Source organism: Mus musculus, chromosome 2 (assembly GCF_000001635.26).
Source record: "Mus musculus strain C57BL/6J chromosome 2, GRCm38.p6 C57BL/6J".
In the NCBI taxonomy this organism is placed as follows: domain Eukaryota; kingdom Metazoa; phylum Chordata; class Mammalia; order Rodentia; family Muridae; genus Mus; species Mus musculus.
In genome coordinates, this window is record NC_000068.7 from 111,096,303 (window position 1) to 111,122,325 (window position 26,023).

Below are 26,023 nucleotides of genomic sequence, written 5' to 3' on the forward strand. Positions count from 1 at the left end.
GATGTTAGCTAGACTCCAGAAGAATAAAATATAAAAAGAAGGAAAATTCAGATTCATTTTTGACAAATTTGTAGTTTAAAACATCATTTACATATATTGCACACTTACAGCTTCCATCAATTATTTTTTCTAAAATGTAATATTTTATTTTTACCTTCCCATTATTTATACATGTCATATTTACTTCCATGCTCTCCCAGTATCCTCCATTTTCTTATTATTTTTCTTCCCTTCTTTCTAAGTATTTATCTTATTAAATTTCTAACATAAATATCTTACCATATAGATATATTTCAGATCTAATCTCAACATTATATATTTGAAATGTCATTGAATCTCTATAAAAATATTTACCTTAGTATCATATCATACACATTATTTCTTACCACACATCTGATAGGAAGCTCTTGGTTTATAAAATATATTGCCCACCATATTTTGAAAAAAATCATTTTTAAATGACTTATTAGTAACATACAACTACCTTTCCCTCTTCTACTTAGAATATTCATGGATCTTGGAATGAGCCCCATCAGTAAATGACGGATTCCTCTTGGTTGAAGGTGCTTCACATTATCCTGGTAAAACAAATATCAGAACAAATTATATCAAGATTTTCTAATTACAGTAAAACAAATTAACCTCCTACTTTAACAAGTACTCAATTATTTCACAGTCAAAATCAAGTATATTATTATAAAATATATGAAGAGTATATAATAGGTGCTGTCTAAATCAAATCCGTGGTTAAAGTCATTCGGTAAGTGAAATGCAAACTTCATATTGTAGGCAGAAGAAAATATATTCAAAGCCAAAGTATCAGTCATATGTTTATTTTCACACACACAAAAAAATCTAGCTTCTGGATGCAGCTCATGTTTTTCATAAAAATTTTAGGCACTTAAAATTGATGTATTAAGTTTAATTAAATTTTTACTTTCTGTTTGTGTTTCTTTGACTTTTATTATTAATTAAGTCATTCATTGCAGCAGGAGCTTTCCCTCCCTCCTCTCCTCTCAGTCCCTCCTTCTCACTCCCCCATCCAATCATCTTCCCTCCCCTTTCTCCTTCACAAGGCTGAAGCCTCGATGGATATCAACTGGCCTTGGTATTTTCGTGGGTATATGAATCTTGCCAGGTGCTCATTTGAACATTTTCTTCTTTGTAATTGTAAGAACAAAAATTAGTATGGCTGTCTTAATTTTTTTCTACAACCTGGAAAAAATATACTACATTTAACTTCATCTCCTCTTTAATTATGCTATATTTTCCCAACCGTGGCATTTTTAACGTATTTGGGGGTATTCACTTATATCACACTACCATACATCAATACATCAATTATAGCACCTACTTTTTTGTGTGAACCACTGAAAAGTGTTTCCTTAGAATTTGGTTATGTAATTAAACACAGCAAGAAACCTCATCTGTAACATCCACTCATTTCAAGTCACTTAGCAGATTTTCAATAATCGTAAATAGCCAATGTCACAGAAATAAGGAAAAGCTAGCTGTGAGTTTTGTCATAAATTTTAGGACCATGGCTGGTCAAAAAACTCATTTAGTATCAAGGAAACAAAAATGGTTTCAGGGAGATCTCAAGGGCCAAACAGTCTATTTTCACAGTATAATTATAATCGTCTACAGTTGCCAGTGAAATACAAAACATCCACATACAAGATCTGAATTAGGTCAAGATCTAATCTATTCTATGACCTTTCACATCAGTGGCTAGTAGTATTCTCATTTTTCTCTGCTTCTTTTAGGTAAAATAAAGTAAATTGAAGATACTGTTTGGTATACAACAACAAGGATATTTGTATACCATTGTTTGTGCCTTCAGGTAGTTAGTCATAACAAGTGCTATCTTACAGTTTTACAATGGGATAAGTAAATAAAATTTTAAGATAGGGAAAAAACAGTGAAACTATTGCAAATCTCTGTAAATTAAAAGAAGTTACAAAATTCCTAACTAAATATATTTAAAATATGTTATGTGAAAATTTAAAACTTAGCATGTCACTTGTTTATAGAAGAAAATAATAGGGATTGAAATCAAACAATTCAATTTTTACATACATATGATTGAATGCTTTCATTGCCATCAATATTTATTTGATTTTCCTCCAGTTTCATATGTAAGTCTTCTTCTGTTGAAAGAATTCATTATTTAGTCTAACTTATGAATAAAATCTTTAAAGTAAGCTTTACAACAAAAATAATTGAGAACTTTTAATGACATTTTGTTTTGATTTTTCATATTTACAGTTTTATTTAACTTTTACATGCATACAAACTGAGGTAGAAAATACAGATAACCAACAAGAATTTCATTATATTATAAAGCTTCTATGTTCATACATAAATATATGTTAAACACACACCCACATATTCACATACCCAATGTAAATAAGTGCAGTTTAAGAACAATAGCTGGTTAAAACAAGGGTTCAAATTCAATTTTGTGTCATATAACAGTAACTTTAGAAAGATGAAAATCTAATTGGTGTCCACTGTTTCCATTTCATCCCTTGGTTATTTTATAACTTAAATATGACATGATTAAATTTATTATTCTTACAAATTATTTTCTGTTCTTAAATATAGCACAGAATTTGAAATCTTCCTTCATATCACTCTCTTTCATTAAAAGGTCATTTATTGCTCTCTCAAATATCAATTTTATCAATTTTTTAGTCTCTTATCAACCTAAGGGTGAAATTTTTCATTGTAGATACAATCTGTTTATTACTGGAATAAAGGAAAGGCTTTTTAAATCTTTGCATAAACTAAATTCTATTGCAGAATAAACAAAAGAAGAAAAACTACTAAATTTATATCAGGTTCTAGCAGCTGATTAGAAAAGATATTTCAGTATTTTGACTCAAATGAAAGATTTTAGAAATATGGGGGATATTAAAAATAGAAGTTAAAAAATGCATGAGCAAATAGACAGAAAAAAGTGCAAAATATGTCAGCTATAAAATATAGGGGAGTTGATAGAACATTACCAAATTAATAGAATCAAATAAAATGGAAAAAGAGAAACTGTCTAACAGTTGACACCAGTATTATGTTTATATCAGCACACCACAGAATATCCTCACATCAAATTTTATTCCATGGTGGTCACAATAGCTAAGACAGGGAGTCACCTTGGAATTCCAGAAAGATGAATCAGTAAACTAAATAATTGTGGAACAGGGAAATACGTGAAGAGAGATTACTCTGCTGAGTCAATTATGCCTGAATTAGACTCACATTTTTTAAAATAATATTTTCATTCTTTTGTTCATATAAAGGTGTAGAGTAAATTTACTTAGGAAAGACATCAATGTGTGTATCAAGGTATAGATTTGTGTTTGTTAGAGGCAAGATTGTCTGTATCTGTGTGTGTGTAAGATATAAGGGGACTGGAAGAGAGGTATGAAGACCAAAGGAGGGGTGATGATAGAAAATATTTTAAGTGTGACAATAAAATCACAAAGAGTGGCAATCTATAGAGCACCTGGACTAGCATAAACAGAGGGAAAAAGATAAGGCTAGTGAGTAGGGAAATAAAAAGAATATATAAGACTATATATGTATGGAGCTGCCTTAATGACAGTTCCACATTATATATATAACATTTTGAAAGAATAAATTAAAAGTGAAAAATTTAGCAAAACACACACAATAAACACACACATAATAAATATACACATATAATAAATATACATACTATATATAATATTTGTAAATAACTTAGAAAATTATTGCATTGAAAGTTTCAAGTTCCTTTTTCAAATCTAAAATCTATCTAAATTTGAGGGAGAGAATGAATACCAATGATAAGAAGAAAAATGATATGCCTGATACCAATTAGATGTGTATATAGAATTGAAGCAAATTGAAATTCAGGGAATTTTCAAATAATATATCAATCAAAATTATCACTGGACAGTACAAAATATAATCTGTTCATCGCTTGATATAACTACCTGCATACTATAATTTTGTTCTTCACTTCTAATTTTTTATTCAAAATTTTAGTTTTGAAATTCCCCAAACAGAAGTATTTTACCATGTACTTGTCATGCAAATCTTTTTGACCAACAACCCAAAGTGGTACTAACGTCCATGAGCTGTATAATAAATTACCATTGAATACATCTTAACCCTCACTAAACATTTGAGAAGCAGCTATTGGGCTATTAAAATATATGGCTCACCTGATTTTAATAAACAATATTTCAAATGACTTATTGATGACACATAAGTCTTACCTTCTCCTGCCTTAGGAGGATTTGTGACTCTTGTACTTATTCCTGTTGATGAATGAGGAATATGCCTGGATGGAAGATGCATAACGCTATCCTGACAAAGTCAATACCAATAGTGAATTCCATGCATTATTTTCTAAGGACTTTACAATAATATAAATGGATTTCCTATTTTCAATTAGCAAGTATTCTTGAAATCAAAAGAAACATGTTTTCAAACACAGCAAAAAGAGAAATATAAAATGTTAAAAAATTCAGAAATATATAAAATAATCAAGAAATCAGTGCATTGTTGTTGATAAAGCTAAGTTCTTCTCAATTAAGATTATCCTACATCTCATAATAAAAGAGGAATAAAAGAAAGGAACAGTGAATAATAAAAAATAAGAACAAATCTCTAAAATGTTAATCAGATATATATTTTTGAAATTAATTTTAAACTATGAAGAAATGAATATAAAGGCATTTACATAAGAAAATTTCATTTAGCTATGATAAATTGTATTGTAAAAGAAAATACCAAAGTAGCAATTAACACTTAGCATTGACTTACAGATATATGAGTAGTGCTCTCAAGATGGTTTTGATTTTTCATTAATTCATCTTTTAATTCAGCTTCTGTCGATTTTTTTATTAATTTGAAATTAAAAAGCAGAAATAAAAATGAGGACTAGCACTTTGAATGGAGCAGTCTTTATATCCAAAGACTAAAGTTTAAATTTTCTTATTGTAATAATTATATATTTGTTTTTATAACTTTAATGCTAAAGTTTTACATTCTAAGACCATGTAGAGACCCCAACTTGGCATCCATCCTATCTGCAGACACTAAACCCTGACACTTTTGCTCATGCATTAACTGTTTGCAGACAGGAGCCCAGGAGGGCTGTCCTCTTAGAGGCTCTGCAGGCACCTGATTAATACAGCGGCATACTCATAGTCAACCTTCGGCTTGAGCCCAGGGACCTGAATGGAAGGAAGAGGGAAAGACTGAAGGAGCTGAAGCAGTCTGCAAACCCATAAGAACAATAATATAAACTAACTCGACCACCCAGAGGACCGAGGGCCTAAATCAACAATCAAGGATTATACATGGGTGGGTCCATTGCTCTTCGTACATATATATATAGCAGAATTGCCTTATCTGGCATTAATGGGAGGGGAGGCCCTTGGCCTGTGGAGGTTTGTTGCCCCAGTGAAGGGGGATGCTAGAGGGGTGAGATGGGTGTAAGTGGGTGGGTAGGGGAGTACTCTCTTTGAGGCAAAGGGTAGGAGGAATGGTAGGGGAATTATGGAGGGCAGATTGGGAAGGCATATAGCATTTGAAATATAAATATATAAAATAGTAAATTTTAAAAAAGAAAATATAATTAACATGAACTTCAATGATTTCGATTATAAAAGGTTCCACATTGAAGATATGAACATATATTAGATGATCATTCCATATTACTTCCCAATTAGAATATTGCATGCAACGCGCTCCCCCGCCCCCAGAATCATACACTCAGTTATATGTTTCTATTCCAAATAAGACAGATTTCCATGAAGATCTAAAATGATAAACTAACATAGGATTTTAATGGGGGAAAGATTACTTGAATTTGGAAGTATGAGTGATTATCACACTGTTTTAGCCAGTTTGTGCCATAAATATACAGAATAGCCATGTAGAATATGATTATTTAATTAATTTATTTAATTAAATGAAGTTTTTCAATGGTTATGAATCCACTAAACATACTTAAGTTCATGAGAAAGTTTAAAATTGTTGTCACTGACTGAAAATTAAGGCAGAATATAACAATCTGTAAGACACAATGAGGCTATGCAAATATTTGAGGAATCTAAAATTAATAAATTAATAATGAACTCAGAAGCCTAGGAAAAATGATAGCAAACACTACAAAAGGTAAATGAGAAGTGATAGTCAACGTACACCCCATCTATGAACTGCTGGAGTACATGAAGGGATTGTTATTGCAAACTGAAAACTGTATAACACACCATGACACACTGTATCTTCCAAGGTGAATGATTTGTTTTGTTTTGTTTTGTTTTGTTTTGTTTTTTGTGGACGTTTCAAGGGTGAGTGGAAGATATAAAGGGAAAATGAAGGGGAGAAGAGTGGGATTGGGGTATATGCAATGAAATTCACAAAGAATATATATTTGGTTTTTTGAGACAGGGTTTCTCTGTATAGCCCTGGCTGTCCTGGAAATCACTTTGTAGACCAGGCTGGGCTCGAACTCAGAAATCCTCCTGCCTCTGCCTCCCGAGTGCTGGGATTAAAGGCGTGCACCACCACGCCTGGCTAAGAATACTTTTTTAATTAAAAAATATTACCCACTATAATCATCTTGGCTCCATCTCATAAATACAGGTATTCAAATGTGTAAATCTGTAAACATAATCTAACATATGAACAGGCTAAAGGATAGAAACTAAATCATCAACTGGAAATATGAACAAAAGGCCTTTGACAAAACCTACATCTCTGCATTTAAAAGTCTTAGAGCATCTAGGAATGCAGTGAACACATATCTACACATAGAAAGACAATATACAAGTCCATAGCCAATATCTTGCTCAGTGAAGAAAAAAATCCCAAATCATTCCCACTAAAATTAGGAACAAGACTAGGATTACCACTCTACTCTTTTCTATCAATGTAATTCTGTGAGTCATACCTATCTATGGAAATAAGAAAACAAAAGGAAGTCAAGAGCATATAAAGTGGAAAGGAAGAATTCAAAATAGCTTGATTTGGAAATGATATGATTCTATACATCAAAACCTAAAGACTCCATGAAAAAAATTCCTATAACAAATAATATATTCATCATAATAGCAGCATGTGAAATTAACATAAAAATCAGTAGTCTTTCTACATAATGACAAGAAAAAAAACAAGGGAAAGGTTTCCACTCATGACTGCCCCAAAACAAAATAGTTTGGAATAAATGTACCAAATAAAGTGAAAACCTTGTACAAGCTAACTTCCAGAACACTGAGAAAGAAAATTGAAGAGAATCCCAGAAGATGAAAGACTTCCTGTGCTCAAGGTTTAATACGACTAAGTGTGAAAATGCCTGTCCTACCAAATGCAATTTATATATAATACAATTCTCATAAAAAGTTCACTTTTTCACTGAAGTTGAAAAAATCCTTAGTCTCTACACAGAATGAACAAAACTTTGAGGATGGCCAAAACAACTCTAAACAGTAAAAATAAAATAAAATAATAAAATATATAATAAATTAGCTGGAGGTATCACCATTCTAGATTGCAAGTTATACTACAGAGCTATAATAATGAAAACAGTATGAACCTAGCATAAAGACAGAATTATAAATCAATGAAATAAAATTGAGAACCCAGGTATAAGCCCATGTTCTTACATCCACCCATTTTTGACAAAAAGCCCAATGATGCAAATTGAAGAAACGACAGCAATTTCAACAAGTGATGATCATATTTTATATCCATATGTAGAAGAATAAAATGAGATTCCTTGCCTCTCTCTGAACAAATTTTTAACTACAAATTCACCAAATACTTCAACATAGGATCTGATACCATGAGTCTGACAAGGGACAAAATATAAAATAGATTTGAAATCATTGAGGCAGGAAAGCACTTTTAGAATAGGTACCCAATAGCACAGACCCTAATCTCCAAAATTAATAAATGTAGCCTCATGAAATTAAAATGCTTTTGACATTCCATATCCTTTCTTGCTTCTATCTGATGTTCTCATCTTGGTTTATATTCGGAATTTTGGAAGGGGCAACATTGTATGCATCATTACATTTGGAGTATGTTTGGCTGACAGATATTTTTGATAATCTATTATAAAAAAGAGAAGTTATGCTAAGACACAGTCCTCCGATTCATGTCTTTCTAAAATTGATGAAGACAAAAAGAATAATAACCTTTTCCCTTCCTTACCATTATGGTTCTACACCACTAGCTTATTCCTCAGGACTGGCCATTAACAGACACTCTACCATATAGTTATGTCTCTTCGTCTTCTCTTTGACACTCTCAATTTTAAACTGAGAACCATCTCATGATCCATGTTGTATTACAACCTAATAAGTTACACTACTTACTATACATTTCATATGCAATGTTTTGGTCCAGTAAAATGTATTACTCCCTCTGATTTAATAACAAATCTTTGAAATGACTTGATCATGATATGATCTTCACCTTTTCCTCCTTCATTTAGCAGATCCATGGGTATTGATGAAGGTCGTATGTGGCACAGTGGAAGATCTTGCATGGTATCCTGGTAGAACAAATATTAGCAGTTAGTTCCGTGGAGCTATCCAATCATGGAGTACAATTATTTCTTATGGAAGCATTATCTTCTTATAATTAAGAAATCAGAACACATTTCTGGATGAAGTTCTGTTTTAAGTGTGTTGTTAATGGGCTTGGTTCTCAGAATTCCCACTGCTTCATCCATCTGGGATTATAAAGATTTAAACTATAAACACATTATTTCTCTTTTCTTTGCCCATGGTGATACGCAACCCTTTCCTCACATATTGAATACTTCACTATCATATTCAAAAGTTTTCTGAATTTTTATTCTTTCTTTTCCCCTCTATATTAGAAAACTTCAATAGTGTTTAACAGTGTTCAATAATGCTACAGCCTCTGTATTATTTACCTCGATCCCGTAGTATGTGTTTTCTGATTACTTGGTTATTTTAATCAAAGAAAAACATCGGCTATATCTACAATGCATATTCCCTTTCTCCCTGTCACTGCATAGATAGATATTCCATGTGTGAAAAATTAATCAAGGCAAAGGAAAATAACAGAGCTTGACTGACTTCTTTGGGTGATTTGATGGCAACATTTTCTGAAAAACTCTTTAACCTTAAATGAATTAAATGCCTTGGATGATACCTCGAACACTGATCACTCATCTTCCACAAGATCCATCTCCAAACATTTCCCCCAAAAGTACAAATGCTTGGTCAGATATCTATGTGGTGGGGTAAAATAAAAATATATGCCTACAATACCTGTCTGAAGCAGAGCAAGGAGATGGCTGAAATGTTCAGTGTGTCTTAGAAATATTTAGTAATGTTCTAGTAATATTCTTTGTGATTTTACAATGTAGGAAGGAAAAAAGAAAGGACACAAAAGGAATTATATGGAAAATTGCTGGGAACAACTACTAGAGAAATTCAACACTGAGATGACATAGATTTTAAGAAAATTCAATATTTCTAACTAGCAAAATGCTTTAACATCAAATTTTAAACTTTTTACTATTCATGATAATAAATATCTAGAAAATTTAGGTTAAGTTTATGACTCATTGGTTATAAAAATTTATGTAAAAGTGGAAATTCAAATTTAATAGTACATACAGATGACTGAAAACTTTCACTTCCATCAAGATTTTTAAGATTGTCATCTGCTTTCACTTGTGTGTCCACTTCTGTTGAAAGTAAGCAATATTTTTATAGTTAAAATAAACTAGAAATAACATTCCTAAACTAGGAGTATGTGAAACCAAAGATGAAAAGATATTATGAAACTTACATAATAGTTTTCTTAGTTTAAAGCTCAGTTAGCTTTAGTATTTACTGATGTACAAAATACATACAAGTAATAAGAAATTCCATGCACAGTTCACATAATAAGCATTCCATGCCTAAATAGAAAGATATATCACATGTTCATCTATACAGACAGGCTTCAAAAAAAATCCATATTATTAATGGATTTTAAAATAAACAGGAAAGAATACTATAAAACAAAAATACACAAAACTAAACTGATCAAATATAAGAATATAAATTTGGTGCTGGTAGTCAATATTTCTAAAAGTAATAGGAAAATTTATTAAACGTGGGCTTTCCTGTATAGGTTATAGAAAGGCAAGAAAAATGCTTCATTATATTGCCATATATGAATTTCTAGCACATACAAGAGACAACGAAAATTAAAGGCAGCCAATTTGATAGACTAGAAATTAGAACACAAAACACATGGAGACAACTGATAGTATGAATTTTCTTATGTAATATACATATTCCTCATACAAAGATCTTTTATATAACACAATGTCACTCAAAACTTCTGACTGGGAAAAAAATTATTCGCTTAGCCTCCCAGGAAGCTGGTATAGGAATACAGGTATAAACTACGACACAAATGTCATATATATATTAAAACACTCAAATGTGTGATCTTTCCATAAATAATCCAGAAAATAATTCATGAAAAGCATGCTTCCGAAAAAGGAATATGAATTTACTTGCACACACACAAAATGTTCAACTATCTTAGTTATATTAACAATGTTATCTTTTTTATTTTAAGAGAACAAATTATTTTGAAATTATGATGATAAAATGGTGTTTTGATCATTTATGTCATATTTTTTCATATGTTTTGTGAAATAAAGTTTTAGAGATGAAAGCACTATTATCACCTCAAGTTTTAAAACAGTTGTCCCAGGAAAACTAAGTTTTGCGGAATTACCTGATGGGTGTTCCATTTCTTGTTCCCACAATGATGACTCAAGTGGAAGAGAATCTTCTCTTTCAGTTGATGGAGTTTTCTGGTTGAGTTTTGAAACAGGATATTTATTGAATTTTCTGTTTGACACATGTTGCGATGATAAGCCATGATAAAATATAAAATTATTACCTTCCCTTCAGGATGCTTCTTATGCGGACCTAAGTAGAAACATACAATCAATTATATGTTAATATCTCAATAGGGTGAGAACTTTATTCAGAAGCAGCATGGCAATCAACCTGGAATTTAGCTTGAGATATTTTGTTGAGTGTCAGTAAACTTTTATGTCATTTTTCATCTGTCTGTGTCGCAAAAATAAGGGTTAGCCACTTGAAAGAAAATAAAAAATATGCTGTAAATTAAAATTAAAGTTATGCAAATTAAGAATGTTATCTCAAAAGCCAAACTAAGGGCAAAAGTCATATATACTAATTCAATGTTTGTAATTACAATTACAGAATTTATTCTTGAGTGCCAGATGAAATCATATACCTGGAATGTCATCCTAACTACCAAACTAGTAGTACAATATACAGCCATGTGCCTCCAAAGAAGAAATTTAAGCTCATTCAAAACAATATATGGTAAGAGGTTTCCATGCATTTTACATTAGACTGAAAGTTGGCAAGCATAAAACATTTACAAAAGTATAGTATCAGGCACAAATCATTTATCATAAAAAATATGGGCTTAATTAATCAGCTTGGACATTCACTCATAGAATAACAGAGCACAAACTACTACTTATACAAGCATGAGCAGGGTAATGGTGAGGACTGTATTCTCTTTAATCTAAAACATGTACATGTGGATTCTTAGAAAGCAGTTTTTAGGGAGCTATGCGAACCTAAACTACAAAATATGTTTTGGTACAAATATAATACCATCAAAGCAAAATGTAGCCCACATTTACATTTGTCACAAATGTAACAAGTTAGAAATCAGTAACTCAGAACCATGGAATCAGAATAACATTTTACCAAGGCACATTTTGATAGTCAACAACTGGATCCTAAATGGCCTGAGCTTGAATGTGCACCAACAATGTCTGCATCACATACTAACATCTAAGAATTCAGACTTCAAGGCTGATGAATCAGAAAATAAACTATTACCAAAGCCCACAATAGTGTGTTCACAAAATTTGAGCATTTCTTGTCAGTATGTTGGCTGCATCCACATTCCTGTAATACACCCTGATGTTGTAAAGCCTAGACGATCATTTTCCTGAGTCCTCCAATCCAACAGCCAAAGAAGTTATTATACAGATTTGTAATCTGCTGATGACAATCCCAATCAGTTCTCTCACTTCTTGGTGTTCTTATTTTAACCAAAATGACAGTGCCTTGGAAAGAGCATCACCTTTCATGACAGTAAACTATGGCATGTATGGCTGACAGAGATGTTTATGACTATCACTAAATGATTCTTTTAAAATCTCTTAAGACCTATACTGCAGACTTCCATTCATTTCTACGAATAAAGATGAGAAGAATATCACTCTGACCCCAGTCTCTCTGCATTTTGTTTCCATACTATTGGTACACAACATATCCCTCCCCATGTCAAAGCTTGCTTTTTTTCTTTAAAAAGTCACCCTCATATCTTGCACTTTAACTAATTGTCTTATATCATTTCCTTTCTACCCTTCCTATCATTTTAATCTTTATTTCCATCTCCTTTCCAAATACATCTTGAAATACTTTTTAAAAAAATACATATTTAGTTGTTTGATGGGCCATCTTCTTCTCATGTTCTCTATACATCTGACTAATATGATTTTCCTCCCAGTCTTCTACCGGGCTCCTTCATGCCTGAGAGCAGTGAATGACAGAGTCATCCAATCCTATGATTTATACTCTCCATATGTATAATGTTCAGCTATGTGTCTCTGCACCACTCCCATCTAATGCTGGAGGAAACCTCTTATATGAGTATAACAAATGGGTTCACAAAGACTGAAGAGCAAGCATGGGGCTTATATGGGTCTGTACCAGGTCTTCTACATATGTGCTGTGTTTGGTACTTTTGTAGAACTATCTATGGCTCTTTTGCCTGCTCTTGAGACTCTTCTCCTCCTACTATGTTGACTTATCTAGCTTCAATGTGAGGACTTTTGCCTTGCTCATTGTATCTTGTTTAGTTCTATTTGACTTTCATCTCTTGGAAGCCTTCTCTTTTATGAAGAAATGGAGAGGGAGTGGATTTGAGGGAGAGGGAGTTTTAGGAGAGCTGGGAGGAATGGGAGGAGGAGAAACTGTGGTCAGGATGTATTGTATGAGAGAAGAATCCAATTTCAATTAAAAAAAAGAATAGTATCAGAGGACAGTTATGCTAGGCTACTATCTGCAAGCATAACAGAGTATCCTTAATTGTGTCAGGGATTGGTGCTTGCCCTAGGGATGTGTCACAAGTTGGGCAAATTATTGGTTTTGTCATTCTTTCAGTCTCTGATACAGCTTTGTCCTTGCATTTTTGTTAGACAGGACATATTTTGGATCAAAAGTTTAATGTCCTTGTCCTTCCACTGGGGGTCCTGTCTGGCTACAAGAGGTGGCCTTTTCAGGTTCCATGTCCCAACTGTTTGACATCTTGGCTAAGGTAACTCACATTGACTCCTGGGAGCCTCCCCCACCCCAGGTCTCTGGGAATTCCTAGAGATTCCCCCATCCATTTACACTTAGGAAGCTGCAGATTTCCATTCATTCTCCTAGTCCTCTGGCCCTCTGGCCCTCTGGCCCTTCGTCTCTTCCCCAGACATGATCCTGACACATTCATTACTCTTCCCATCCTCTCTCCTACACAGTTCTCTCCCTTCCTCTGCCTCCTCCTATGGTCTTATTCCCCTGTCTAAATGATATTAAAGCATTCTTGCTTTGGCGTTACTCCTTGTTTAGCATCTTGTCTTGTGGGGAGTATCATGGGTATGCTGTACTTTATGGGAAATAGACATTTGTCATCACATACATAACATGCATGTCCTTTTGGGTCTGAGTTACCTTACTCAGGATGGTATTTTTGAGTCCCATCCCTTTGCCTGCAAATTCATGATGTCCTTGTTTTTAATAGATCAATAAATAGTATTCCATTGTTTAAATGAAGCACATGTTTTGTATCCACTCTGCAGTTGATTGACAGCTGGGTTGTTTTTAGTTTCTGGCTATTATGAATAGAGCTACTATAAACATAATGAAGCATGTGTCTTTGTGGTATGCTGGAGCATCATTTGTGTATATGCCCAGGGGTGGTACAGCTGGGTCTTTAGGTAGAATAGTTTTCAATTTTCTGAGAAACTGTCAGACTGATTTCCAGAGTGGATGTACAATCTTGTGATCCCACCAGCAATGGAAAAGAGTTCCCCTTTCTCAATCTCCTTGCCAGCATGTGTGGTCACTTGAGTTTTTTTTTTGTTTGTTTGTTTGTTTTGTTTGTTTTGTTTGTTTTGTTTTTTTTTTAATTTAGCCATTCTGAGTGATGTAAGGTAGAATATCAGAGTTGTTTTGATTTTTATTTCCCTGGTGTCTAAGGATGTTTAAATGTTTCTCAGCCATTCAAGATTCCCCTGTTGAAAATTCTCTATCTTTGTTCCCCATTTTATTAGGTTATTTGGTTTGTTGGAGTCTAACTTCTTGAGTTCTTTATATATCTTGGATATTATCCCTCTGTTGAATGGAGGGTTAGTGAAGATCTTTTCCCAATCTATAGCTGCTATTTCGTCCTAATGACAGTTTCTTTGCCTTACAGAAGCTTTTCAGTTTTATCAGGTCCCATTTATCAATTGTTACTCTTAGAGCCTGAGTCATTGCTGTATTTTTCAGGAAATTGTCCTCTGTACCAATGATATTTCCCACTTTCTCTTTTGCTAGATTTAGGGTATCTGGTTTTATGTTGAGATCCTTGATCCACTTGGACTTGAGTTTTCTGCAGAATTATAAATATTGATCTATTTGCATTCTTCTACAGATACAACTATCCTCTGAGAGTCTCTATGCAGCAACTGACAGAATCAGATGCAGAAACCCCACAACCAAATATTGGATGGGGACTCTTATGGAAGAGTTAAGTGAAAGATTTACAATCCTGAAGGGGATTGGGACTGCACAGGAAGACCAACAGAGTCAAATAATGTGGGCCCCTCAGAGCTCTCAGAGACTGAGCCACCAACTAAAGAGCACATGGGGTTGGACCAAGGTCCTGACACATATGTAACAGACCTGCAGCTCAGTCTCTATGTGGGTATCCCAACAACTGGAGCACAGGCTTTTCCTAAAGATATAGCCTGAGTGTGCTATCCATCCTCCAACAGGGCTTCCTTGTCTGGCATCAGTGGGAAAGGATAAGCCTAAACCTGCAAAGGCTTGAAGAGCCAGGTTTGGGGGATGGGAATATATGGGAGAATACCCAGAGGGGACCCACCCTCCCAGAGGAGAAGGGGAGGGTGGATGTGGGGTAGAACTCTGTGAGGAGGAAAGTGGAGGTGGTGCAGAGTTTGGACAAACAGACAAAATAATAGTATCTATTTTTATAATTCAATTTTTATCAGGGACAATTTACATAATATTGAAAATTAATGATAACATAACGTATTACAACATACTACATTCTTATTTCTTAAAGCACTTTTCATAGGCAAGACTTTTAGCTAATAGTACATTGCTTGCTCTTATTTTAAACAATATTTGAAATTGCTTAGAGATTTTATATAATTCTTACCTTTCTCTCCTTCATTTAGAAGAGTCTGTGACCTTTGAGTTAATTCTAATGACAAATAAGGACTAGGCCTCGGTTGAAGACACTTAAAAGAATTCTGGTAAAATCAAGAACAACAGTGAATTCAATATGAAAATATAATCACTTTTTGAATAAGTACAGAACTATTTTTTATTTAAATTTTAATTAAAATATATTAATATAATTTTACTCTTTTCTTTCTTCCAGCACTGTCCATATACAGTTTCATTTTTCCCTCTTAAAAACATGGCTTCCTTTTTGTTATTGTTATAAAATAATTGAATAAAATGACAAAATAATAAAATTTTTGTGCGTTTGTTTTAAATAATGGAATGGAAATTCTAGATGTATTATAGAAGTTTTTCCAATTTTTTTTAAATTGCAAAAATTAATGAAAAGGAATTGAGAGCATATTTTAGTAGGTATTTGAATTAACTCTCTGTATTATAGTACACCTCCTTCCACTTACAGGAATAAACATTCATGAAGTCTGATTATCTGATTCCCAGTCTCCTTTCCAATCTTATTTTCTAACAACTTAAATTATAATCAGAGGTGGCTTGCTCTTCTCTTTACCCATGCTGCTGCTCAATTATTTCCAAGGTAGGCACAGTGACACTTCTGAAAGTTTTTCCATGAATTTAAAACCATCATCTTACTCAGATTCCCACTATGAAAGAGGACTTCTCCAGGGCCACAAATCAGTCTTATTTGTGTGAGAACTTAATCTGATTTTAAGTTATTTCACTATTTTATTCAAGTGGATCACTGTAATCTCACTAGTTGTCACATCTAAAATACTTCTAAGATACTCAGAAATAGCAGAAGACAATGGAAGAAAACCATTCTAGATGTAACTTCTGTCTCTGCTTTGATGAAAAAAAATGGTGAGAAACTATTGATAAGGGGAATGAAAATGGGCTTAGGGGGAACTCCAGCACAATTTATTCTCTGTCCATATGAAAACCTATCAGTTTTTGGCAAATACAAATAGTGTATCTATATTAGAACAAGATAAAACATATATTAATGTCAACTAACTTTTTGCAGTGTAATTTGGTTATTTGATGAATTTCCCCAAGCCAAATATTAGAATAAATTATGAAATGATTGTTTGGACCATATCAGTGGGGAATCAATGAATAGTGTTCATATTTTCAATGGCTAAGTAATAACAAACATACTATTCTCTTTGATTTTATAACAGAAGAATATAGGGAGAAAATATTGGTATAATAATAATCAAAAAATTTAATTATGTGTTAATATAGATTCAAGGAAAAATTTTAAATTTTAACTATGTAAATGTTAAAAATCAAAGTTTAAGCAATGAACTATTCTCTCCAAATGCATGTTTAGAAAAACATTTATCTTAGCCTGTGCTGTACTGTTTGTAAAGCAAATATTAAAGCAGAAATTCAAATTTAAGTTTACATACAGTAGATCGGATACTTTCATTGTCATCAAGATTTTCCTGAAAATCGTCTGTTTTTATTTTCCAGTCTGCTTCTATTGAAATAAGTAAATATTTATTTAATTCAAGGAAACAAAAAGTAGCATTTCTAAATAATGAATGAGTCTTCATAATGATACAACAATTAAGATTTATGGAAACTCAATTTTTGTTTCACCATTTAAAAGTTTAAGTTCATTCTTACAAGAGGTACTTAACGTTTGTACAAAATGGAATTACCAAGAACTTCAAAATGTGTATTTTTGTAATATGAAAGTTTTCTCCTTTGAGTATAAACATATTAAATATTCATTCACATATTAATGTGTCTAACATAAACATCTTCAAAAACAATTGAAAATTTACAAGAACTCACGTTCTATTTTATATGTTCTAACTGTAAATTTCTCTAGGGAAAAAAAGCTGTCTTTGCTGAACTTCTGTCAACTCTTTACATATCGTTCACTGAACATGTTACAACTTCCATGTGATTATTTAATATATTGCTTTAAATAGTGAAAATTTGAAATAAACCATTTCTCCTTTAGTCCAGTGTCAAGGTTTTATCGTGCCTTTCTCTCCTAGAACAATATATTTTGCTCTTTACAATGCTGTTGACATTTTATTATTAATTACAGCCTACAGTGTGAATTACTTAATTATAGGTTTGCCAACTAGACTGAAGATAATTGTTTTATTTCAATTTTGTGTAAAGTGTCTTAAAGTCAGAAAGTCAGTAGTCAATTACAGATTCTACTATAGTCATCTCTAAACCCCAAATTAAAAAAAAAAGTATAAAAAGATGTGACATGGATGGAATTTTCAGAGAAATTGGAATTGTGTAAGATATTATGAATTACAGTAAAGACAGAAAGAAGTCAAAATGTAGGAGCAAGGCAGACAGAAATATTAGGTGGGTAGAAAATCAGTCTGGAAATTTACATCAGATAGGGCAGAGTTAAGCACACATAATCAAGTCATAGAAAATGGCAAAAAGAGAACAACAACAAAATCAACAAAAACAAATCATGAAGGAATTGTAGACTTCCAAGCCAACACAGAGAATAAGAAAAATAAATAATATTATATGTTCATAAAACTATCATAATGACAGACATTAATTTTTGATGCCTAAAACAATCAGTTAAAGAGAATCAATGACTAAAACATTGATTACTTGACAAAAGCCATTCATATGAGGATATTTTCATAAATAACTAAAGCATAAACAATAGCCTATGGGAGTGTTGGTGATTTGCATGGCTCTCTCTAATATGGGGATGGTATTGACTATGAGTGGCATGTGGAAAAGAGTGAGACATAATTGCAAAGTAGATAAAGCTAACAATTATGTGATCTTTAGTTCAGAGAATGGTAAAAATATATCCTAGAACTTAATTAGAAAACAATACAGAAAAATGACAATTGATGACTGTAAATGTAAATCGAGGTCCCTTGTGACCACATGATGTCATTACATTATTAAATGGGATGCTACTGTACTTCACAGAATGGATAAGTTTCATGTGTTCAGACTATCATTTCTTTTCTCATGCATCTATGCTGAAGGAATCCATTTAAAATGTTTTAATTAACACATATTCTTATGTTTCATTGGATCATGAAGAAATTAAATATTAGAGCAAAATTTGGTTTAATGGCTGCGAATGTGAATAGGAAATGGAAAGCCCTCAAGATAATTTCTAGCCCTGACTGCTAAATAAGAATATAAACTAAATGACAAATCATTACTTAAAATCAATTGAAAGAGAAAATATTGAACAGAAATATGGAAATCAAACGAACAAGCAAGAAGATATTAATTTGATGGAGCTAATAAGTGTAATTCACTAGCTACTCTGTGAAATAGATTCCTTCTGCAAGTTAAAAAATGACAGGAGAATGGAGTTCACTGTATTTTATCAGATAAAATTACCCTAAACACCAGATACAGTGAATGAACGGGGGTTGGGTGGGGGAACTGTATCAAACTACAAAATAGAGCACAGCTCAAGGATAGAAGTTAATTCACTGAATGCATTATCAAGTGAACTTAAAACACAAATATAACTAAACACACAAGTTACTTGCGTACAGGATCCCTCAAGACTCCTGACCACAAAAGAGTCACATGCCTCAGGTACAGTTATAGACTACCACATAATATCTCAAGTAAGCACTTTTAAACTTCATAAAATGTATATTGTTCCTTACTAAACTAAGATCACCTGCAAGACATTTGGGCATCCAAAGTGGAAACATGGGTAGGCTGATCCATAGAAACGGAAATCATTAATTATAATCCCTAAAATTAATACTAATATGTAACCACTTATTTTTAAACGGTATGAAAATGATATTTGGATACTCTCTATCAATTTCTAGTCATTTGTGGAGGGAGGCAAGCCTTAGACATGAGAAGACTGCAAGCATGAGAGTTTTGAATGTTTTAAGTAGTTATTCCAAAGGGAGCAGCCTCACACGATTTACCTGCTGGGAATTCTCGTCCACACTTTACTGCTGGTTCTTTAGTTGGAACGTAGTTCTCTTCAATGGAAGGCTGTTGGTGTTATAAAAATGGTAGCACATAAAGATTATGTGTCATACTTTATAAATATAATGATCGAAGCTAAAGTATAAAATCATTACCTTTTGTTCAGAATTGTTAACACAAAAGCCTATAAAAAAGACATGGTATCAGTTACATATCAATATTGTTAAATCAGTCAGAATTTCACCTACAATAGCAATGCTAAAATATCATCCAATTTAGCTTTGGGTGTGGTTAGTGGAATTTGGAGACTTTCACTTTGGGCACTGTGTTCTAGTTTGCTATGTCAGTGTACTTCATATACACTTAAATAAGGCTACACATTAGTTTGAATAATGTCATTGAAGAAAATTCTTAGCTAAAATAAACATAAATAAGTGCAAATGTAGCATTGTGAGGTTTATAATTTAAATGAACCTATCCAAAATGGTAGGATGAAACTGGGTATTAGGATGCTATTGCCATTGGTAATCCTAATAGCAGCAAGCAACACAGTACATCATTAATAAAACAATTCAGGGGCATTCACATCAATATACTCCAAATATTTTAATATTTTATTGAAATTCAAGAAACATGGAATGTTCACAAAAGTAGATGAAAGGCATGAACAATTTCCCATTAAGGAATTTGGACAGACAGAGCAGTTGAATATTTATACACAGAATAATTTAGTTTTAAATATTACTTTATAAACACATATTCTGGTACAGTAAGACTTTGTTTCATCTTTTTTTTTCTTTTTCTTTCCATTTTTATTAGGGTATTTAGCTCATTTACATTTCCAATGCTATACCAAAAGTCCCCCATACCCACCCACGCTCACTCCCCTACCCACCCACTCCCCCTTTTTGGCCCTGGCATTCCCCTGTTCTGGGGCATATAAGTTTGCGTGTCCAATGGGCCTCTCTTTCCAGTGATGGCCGACTAGGCCATCTTTTGATACATATGCAGCTAGAGTCAAGAGCTCTGGGGTACTGGTTAGTTCATAATGTTGATCCACCTATAGGGTTGCAGATCCCTTTAGCTCCTTGGGTACTTTCTCTAGCTCCTCCATTGGGAGCCCTGTAATCCATCCATTATCTGACTGTGAGCATCCACTTCTGTGTTTGCTAGGCCCCGGCATAGTCTCACAAGAGACAGCTACATCTGGGTCCTTTCGATAAAATCTTGCTAGTGTATGCAATGGTGTCAGCGTTTGGATGCTGATTATGGGGTGGATCCCTGGATATGGCAGTCTCTACATGGTCCATCCTTTCATCTCAGCTCCAAACTTTGTCTCTGTAACTCCTTCCATGGGTGTTTAGTTCCCACTTCTAAGGAGGGGCATAGTGTCCACACTTCAGTCTTCATTTTTCTTGAGTTTCATGTGTTTAGGAAATTGTATCTTATATCTTCGGTATCCTAGGTTTTGGGCTAATATCCACTTATCAGTGAGTACATATTGTGTGAGTTCCTTTGTGAATGTGTTATCTCACTCAGGATGATGCCCTCCAGGTCCATCCATTTGGCTAGGAATTTCATAAATTCATTCTTTTTAATAGCTGAGTAGTACTCCATTGTGTAGATGTACCACATTTTCTGTATCCATTCCTCTGTTGAGGGGCATCTGGGTTCTTTCCAGCTTCTGGCTATTATAAATAAGGCTGCTATGAACATAGTGGAGCATGTGTCCTTCTTACCAGTTGGGGCATCTTCTGGATATATGCCCAGGAGAGGTATTGCTGGATCCTCCAGTAGTACTATGTCCAATTTTCTGAGGAACCGCCAGACGGATTTCCAGAGTGGTTGTACAAGCCTGCAATCCCACCAACAATGGAGGAGTGTTCCTCTTTCTCCACATCCACGCCAGCATCTGCTGTCACCTGAATTTTTGATCTTAGCCATTCTGACTGGTGTAAGGTGGAATCTCAGGGTTGTTTTGATTTGCATTTCCCTGATGATTAAGGATGTTGAACATTTTTTCAGGTGCTTCTCTGCCATTCGGTATTCCTCAGGTTAGAATTCTTTGTTCAGTTCTGAGCCCCATTTTTTAATGGGGTTATTTAATTTTCTGAAGTCCACCTTCTTGAGTTCTTTATATATGTTGGATATTAGTCCCCTATCTGATTTAGGATAGGTAAAGATCCTTTCCCAATCTATTGGTGGTCTCTTTGTCTTATTGACGGTGTCTTTTGCCTTGCAGAAACTTTGGAGTTTCATTAGGTCCCATTTGTCAATTCTCGATCTTACAGTACAAGCCATTGCTGTTCTGTTCAGGAATTTTTCCCCTGTGCCCATATCTTCAAGGCTTTTCCCCACTTTCTCCTCTATAAGTTTCAGTGTCTCTGGTTTTATGTGAAGTTCTTTGATCCATTTAGATTTGACCTTAGTACAAGGAGATAAGTATGGATCGATTCGCATTCTTCTACACGATAACAACCAGTTGTGCCAGCACCAATTGTTGAAAATGCTGTCTTTCTTCCACTGGATGGTTTTAGCTCCCTTGTCGAAGATCAAGTGACCATAGGTGTGTGGGTTCATTTCTGGATCTTCAATTCTATTCCATTGGTCTACTTGTCTGTCTCTATACCAGTACCATGCAGTTTTTATTACAATTGCTCTGTAGTAAAGCTTTAGGTCTGGCATGGTGATTCCGCCAGAAGTTCTTTTATCCTTGAGAAGACTTTTTGCTATCCTAGGTTTTTTGTTATTCCAGACAAATTTGCAAATTGCTCCTTCCAATTCGTTGAAGAATTGAGTTGGAATTTTGATGGGGATTGCATTGAATCTGTAGATTGCTTTTGGCAAGATAGCCATTTTTACAATGTTGATCCTGCCAATCCATGAGCATGGGAGATCTTTCCATCTTCTGAGATCTTCTTTAATTTCTTTCTTCAGAGACTTGAAGTTTTTATCATACAGATCTTTCACTTCCTTAGTTAGAGTCACGCCGAGATATTTTATATTATTTGTGACTATTGAGAAGGGTGTTGTTTCCCTAATTTCTTTCTCAGCCTGTTTATTCTTTGTGTAGAGAAAGGCCATTGACTTGTTTGAGTTAATTTTATATCCAGCTACTTCACCGAAGCTGTTTATCAGGTTTAGGAGTTCTCTGGTGGAATTTTTAGGGTCACTTATATATACTATCATATCATCTGCAAAAAGTGATATTTTGACTTCCTCCTTTCCAATTTGTATCCCCTTGATCTCCTTTTGTTGTCGAATTGCTCTGGCTAATACTTCAAGTACTATGTTGAAAAGGTAGGGAGAAAGTGGGCAGCCTTGTCTAGTCCCTGATTTTAGTGGGATTGCTTCCAGCTTCTCTCCATTTACTTTGATGTTGGCTACTGGTTTGCTGTAGATTGCTTTTATCATGTTTAGGTATGGGCCTTGAATTCCTGATCTTTCCAGAACTTTTATCATGAATGGGTGTTGGATCTTGTCAAATGCTTTTTCTGCATCTAACGAGATGATCATGTGGTTTTTGTCTTTGAGTTTGTTTATATAGTGGATTACATTGATGGATTTTCATATATTAAACCATCCCTGCATCCCTGGAATAAAACCTACTTGGTCAGGATGGATGATTGCTTTAATGTGTTCTTGGATTCGGTTAGCGAGAATTTTATTGAGGATTTTTGCATCGATATTCATAAGAGAAATTGGTCTGAAGTTCTCTATCTTTGTTGGATCTTTCTGTGGTTTAGGTATCAGAGTAATAGTGGCTTCATAAAATGAGTTGGGTAGAGTACCTTCTACTTCTATCTTGTGAAAAAGTTTGTGCAGAACTAGAGTTAGATCTTCTTTGAAGGTCTGATAGAACTCTGCACTAAACCCGTCTGGTCCTGGGCTTTTTTTTTGGCTGGGAGACTATTTATAACTGCTTCTATTTCTTTAGGGGATATGGGACTGTTTAGAAGGTCAACTTGATCCTGATTCAACTTTGGTACCTGGTATCTGTCCAGAAATTTGTCCATTTTGTCCAGGTTTTCCAGTTTTGTTGAGTATAGCCTTTTGTAGAAGGATCTGATGGTGTTTTGGATTTCTTCAGGATCTGTTGTTATGTCTCCCTTTTCAGTTCTGATTTTGTTAATTAGGATTTTGTCCCTGTGCCCTCTAGTGAGTCTAGCTAAGGGTTTATCTATCTTGTTGATTTTCTCAAAGAACCAACTCCTCGTTTGGTTAATTCTTTGAATAGTTCTTCTTGTTTCCACTTGGTTGATTTCACCCCTGAGTTTGATTATTTCCTGCCGTCTACTCCTCTTGGGTGAATTTGCTTCCTTTTTTTCTAGAGCTTTTAGATGTGTTGTCAAGCTGCTAGTATGTGCTCTCTCCCGTTTCTTCTTGGAGGCATTCAGAACTATGAGTTTCCCTCTTAGAAATGCTTTCATTGTGTCCCAAAGGTTTGGGTACGTTGTGGCTTCATTTTCATTAAACTCTAAAAAGTCTTTAATTTCTTTCTTTATTCCTTCCTTGACCAAGGTATCATTGAGAAGAGTGTTGTTCAGTTTCCACGTGAGTGTTGGCTTTCTGTTATTTTTTTTGTTATTGAAGATCAGCCTTAGTGCATGGTGATCTGATAGGATACATGGGACAATTTCAATATTTTTGAATCTGTTGAGGCCTGTTTTGTGACCTATTATGTGGTCAATTTTGAAGAAGGTACCATGAGGTGCTGAGAAGAAGGTATATCCTTTTGTTTTAGGATAAAATATTCTGTAGATATCTGTCAGATCCATTTGTTTCATCACTTCTGTTAGTTTCAGTGTGTCCCTGTTTAGTTTCTGTTTCCATGATCTGTCCATTGGTGAAAGTGGTGTGTTGAAGTCTCCCACTATTATTGTGTGAGGTGCAATGTGTGCTTTGAGCTTTACTAAAGTTTCTTTAATGAATGTGGCTGCCCTTGTATTTGGAGCATAGATATTCAGAATTGAGAGAATTGATATTCAGAATCCTCTTGGAGGATTTTACCTTTGATGAGAACGAAGTGCCCCTCCTTGTCTTTTTTGATGACTTTGGGTTGGAAGTCAATCTTATCAGATATTAGGATGGCTACTCCAGCTTGTTTCTTCATACCATTTGCTTGAAAAATTGTTTTCCAGACTTTTATTCTGAGGTAGTGTCTATCTTTTTCTCTGAGATGTGTCTCCTGTAAACAGCAAAATGTTGGGTCTTGTTTGTGTAGCCAGTTTGTTAGTCTATGTCTTTTTATTGGGGAGTTGAGACCATTGATGTTAAGAGATATTAAGGAAAAGTAATTGTTGCTTCCTGTTATTTTTGTTGTTAAAGTTGGCATTCTGTTCTTGTGGCTGTCTTCTTTTAGGTTTGTTGAGGGATTACCTTCTTGTTTTTTCTAGGGCATTGTTCCCGTTCTTGTATTGGTTTTTTTCTGTTATTAACCTTTGAAGGGCTGGATTCGTGGAGAGATAATGTGTGAATTTGGTTTTGTCATGGAATACTTTGGTTTCTCCATCTATGGTAATTGAGAGTTTGGCTGGGTATAGTAGCCTGGGCTGGAATTTGTGTTCTCTTAGTGTCTGTATAACATCTGTCCAGGCTCTTCTGGCTTTCATAGTCTCTGGTGAAAAATCTGGTGTAATTCTGATAGGCTTGCCTTTGTATGTTACTTGACCTTTTTCCCTTACTGCTTTTAGTATTCTATCTTTATTTAGTGCATTTGTTGTTCTGATTATTATGTATCGGGAGGAATTTCTTTTCTGGTCCAGTCTATTTGGAGTTCTGTAGGCTTCTTGTATGTTCATAGGCATCTCTTTCTTTATATTTGGGAAGTTTTCTTCTATTATTTTGTTGAAGATATTAGCTGGCCCTTTAAGTTGAAAATCTTCATTCTCATCAATTCCTATTATCCGTAGGTTTGGTCTTCTCATTGTGTCTTGGATTTCCTGGATATTTTGAGTTAGGATCTTTTTGCATTTTCCATTTTCTTTGATTGTTGTGCCGATGTTCTCTATGGAATCTTCTGCACCTGAGATTCTCTGTTCTATCTCTTGTATTCTGTTGCTGATGCTCAAATCTATGGTTCCAGATTTCTTTCCTAGGGTTTCTATCTCCAGTGTTGCCTCACTTTGAGTTTTCTTTATTGTGTCTACTTCCCTTTTTAGGTCTAGTATGGTTTTGTTCATTTCCATCACCTGTTTGTATGTTTTTTCCTCTTTTTCTGTAAGGACTTCTACCTGTTTGATTGTGTTTTCCTGTTTTTCTTGAAGGACTTGTAACTCTTTAGCAGTGTTCTCCTGTATTTCTTTAAGTGATTTATTAAAGTCCTTCTTGATGTCCTCTACCATCATCATGAGATATGCTTTTAAATCTAGGTCTAGGTTTTCGGGTGTGTTAGGGTGCCCTGGACTGTGCGAAGTGGGAGTGCTGGGTTCTGATGATGGTGAGTGGTCTTGGTTCCTGTTAGTAGGATTCCTACGTTTACCTTTCGCCATCTGGAAATCTCTGGAGTTAGTAGTTATAGTTGACTATGT

General features: G+C 34.1%; 1 protein-coding gene across 1 annotated transcript in view; it reads right to left on the minus strand.

Annotated features, from left to right (window-relative positions):
* The window catches only part of A26c3 (ANKRD26-like family C, member 3), a 179,194-nt gene that overhangs the window by 45,893 nt on the left and 107,278 nt on the right, over positions 1 to 26,023 (minus strand). Inside the window, exons 44-55 of the mRNA NM_001378593.1 lie at positions 19,649 to 19,677; positions 19,490 to 19,559; positions 16,985 to 17,055; positions 15,529 to 15,622; positions 10,945 to 10,973; positions 10,777 to 10,855; positions 9,657 to 9,727; positions 8,479 to 8,557; positions 4,816 to 4,880; positions 4,266 to 4,356; positions 2,080 to 2,150; positions 485 to 578 (exon numbers count right to left, since the gene is read on the minus strand). Of these exons, the coding sequence (NP_001365522.1) occupies positions 485 to 578; positions 2,080 to 2,150; positions 4,266 to 4,356; positions 4,816 to 4,880; positions 8,479 to 8,557; positions 9,657 to 9,727; positions 10,777 to 10,855; positions 10,945 to 10,973; positions 15,529 to 15,622; positions 16,985 to 17,055; positions 19,490 to 19,559; positions 19,649 to 19,677 (843 nt within the window). The remainder of the gene's footprint in view (positions 1 to 484; positions 579 to 2,079; positions 2,151 to 4,265; positions 4,357 to 4,815; positions 4,881 to 8,478; positions 8,558 to 9,656; positions 9,728 to 10,776; positions 10,856 to 10,944; positions 10,974 to 15,528; positions 15,623 to 16,984; positions 17,056 to 19,489; positions 19,560 to 19,648; positions 19,678 to 26,023) is intronic.